Here is a 2154-nt window from a genome sequence, read left to right as displayed (position 1 = left end):
ATTACTCACTATAATCTGCCACTGTCTTGTAATGATTTAGGGCAACTTCACAATTCTGCAGAACATTGATTCCTGACAAATATCTGTATCCCTAAAACACAGGTATAGATATTATTAATATTATGACAATGTTACATTTGTAACAGATGTATTCAGATAAAAGAATATTTAATTTACAAACCAAAATCATCTGAGATATCATGCTTCCTCCGGCACTTCCAAAGGTATAATATATTAGTGCCTAAAGTTAAAAAGAAAACATATATATGTGTGTGTGTGTAAATATGCATCAACTTAAGCATTTTTTTTCCTGGCCCCCAAATGACCCTGGAGGCACTCCAAAATAAAAAAGAAATTTCATTCTTCTTCTCTATAAAGATGGCTGCCATTTATTGAGGGCTTACCAAGCTCTGGAGTCTGTGACAAAGATATTGTATAAGACATTTCACTTAATCATCATATAAGCCCTATGAAATATATTATTATCTGCCTTCAATGAAAAACTTTGAATATTTGAATATGCAGACATTAAAAAACATGTATTAGAATGTGGACTATTCCTCTGACTAGTGAAAGGTCAGCAGTTGGAAACTACCAGCTGTTTTGCGGGAGAAAGATGAGGCTTTCTGCTCCTGTAAAGATTTACAGCCTCAGAAACGCTGTACAGGGTCACTATGAGTCGGAACCGACTCCACGGCACATAATCACCACCAATTAGAAGGATCCCTTTTACTTAGAGTGGACTTTTCATTAATATTTATCTTTTTTTTTTTTTAAAGTCAGATTTGTTCTTGAAAAAATAGAATGACCTTACCTTGGCTTGATCATATTCCATTCCGATTCCATAAGAAGATAAAAATCCTAATGCCTAAAGCCCAAAAGAATAAGAAAAACTCAACAAATTCATTTATTTCACATTTATTCTTATCTATACTAAGTGATATTTTAAATTTCTACTCCATAGTGATTTGCCTTCTTAATTTAAATATAACAAAGTGTCTTTTTACACTTTGTTTTTTAAGGCTGCAAGCATTTGACAAAGGTTACAGGTTACAATAGGGAAGTTTATATAAATATGTGAAAACAGAGTAATGCTTACTGTACTTCAGTATAAATAATAACAATAAAACATTCCAAATGCTTCTATGTACTGTTGTTTTTTTGGAGTCCTTGTGTGATGCTGCAGGATAATGCACTAGATTTGGACCTAAAGCCGGTTTGGACCTCAAGGTCACTTTGGACCACAATGTTGGTATTTCAAGCTCACCAGCTACTCCTCGGAAATCCTATACAGGGTCGCTATGAGTCAGAACCGACTCAACAGCACTTAACAACAACACTTCCTTTTCTTGGCAATGAACAACTGTTTCTTTCCATATTTTTACATTTTTTAATTTGAATACTTTTCTTCATATTTAAAAAAATAAAATGTGACAAATGTAAAATTCCAAACAGTAAGAAATATTATTGAATAAAAAATGTATATCCCCCTTCATTGCTCCACCTCCACCCCAATAATAATTTTGTCAATGTCTTTTCAGACCATTTTCTAAGGATACACCAAAACTAACCAACTAAAAAATCTGTTCAGTGAAGTCTGTTCCAACTCATGGTGACCCTGCGTGTGTAGAGTAGGATTATATTCAATAGGGTTTTCAAGATTATGACCATTAGGATTCAGATTGCCTAGCCTTTATTCCCAGGTGCCTCGAGGTGGATTTGAATCTCCAACCATTTGCTTAATTGTTGTTGTTAGGTGCCCTCAAGTCAGTTCCTACTCATGACGACCCTACATAGCATTTCCAAGGAGCAGCAGCTGAGTTTGAACTGTAGACCTTGTGGTTCCAACTGACTTTGTGGTCCAGTGCATGATCCTACAGTGCCACACCAGGACTTCTGTTTAGGAGTCTAGTGTTTATTAGTAAATATTTCCTGATGAAGATTAAACACCACAGCTTTCAGTATAGGTTGCACCTTAGTGTAAAGAAAAAAAAAAAATCCTTATCACTGGAACAATAAATAACATTCACATAAATGGAGAAAAGATGTTAGTTGTCAAAATCCTCATTTTGCTTGTATCAACTATCAACACTCACAGAAGCAACAGTCAAGAAATCAAGTGACATATTGCACTAGACAAATCTGTTGCACAAG

The 2154-nt window shown here is 34.7% G+C and overlaps 1 protein-coding gene across 1 annotated transcript in view; it reads right to left on the bottom strand.

Annotated features, from left to right (window-relative positions):
* The window catches only part of LOC102827893 (protein sel-1 homolog 2-like), a gene marked incomplete at its 5' end in the record, with an annotated part of 67077 nt that extends 66209 nt beyond the window's left edge, over positions 1-868 (bottom strand). Inside the window, 3 exons of the mRNA XM_006877977.1 lie at positions 10-91; positions 182-241; positions 815-868. Coding sequence (XP_006878039.1) covers positions 10-91; positions 182-241; positions 815-868 — 196 coding nt within the window. The remainder of the gene's footprint in view (positions 1-9; positions 92-181; positions 242-814) is intronic.
* Positions 869-2154: the final 1286 nt, after the last annotated feature.

Source organism: Chrysochloris asiatica, unplaced genomic scaffold (genome assembly GCF_000296735.1).
Source record: "Chrysochloris asiatica unplaced genomic scaffold, ChrAsi1.0 scaffold00741, whole genome shotgun sequence".
Lineage (NCBI taxonomy): Eukaryota > Metazoa > Chordata > Mammalia > Afrosoricida > Chrysochloridae > Chrysochloris > Chrysochloris asiatica.
Note: the sequence above shows the minus strand (reverse complement) of the source record. Positions and strands in the feature narration are given on the sequence as shown.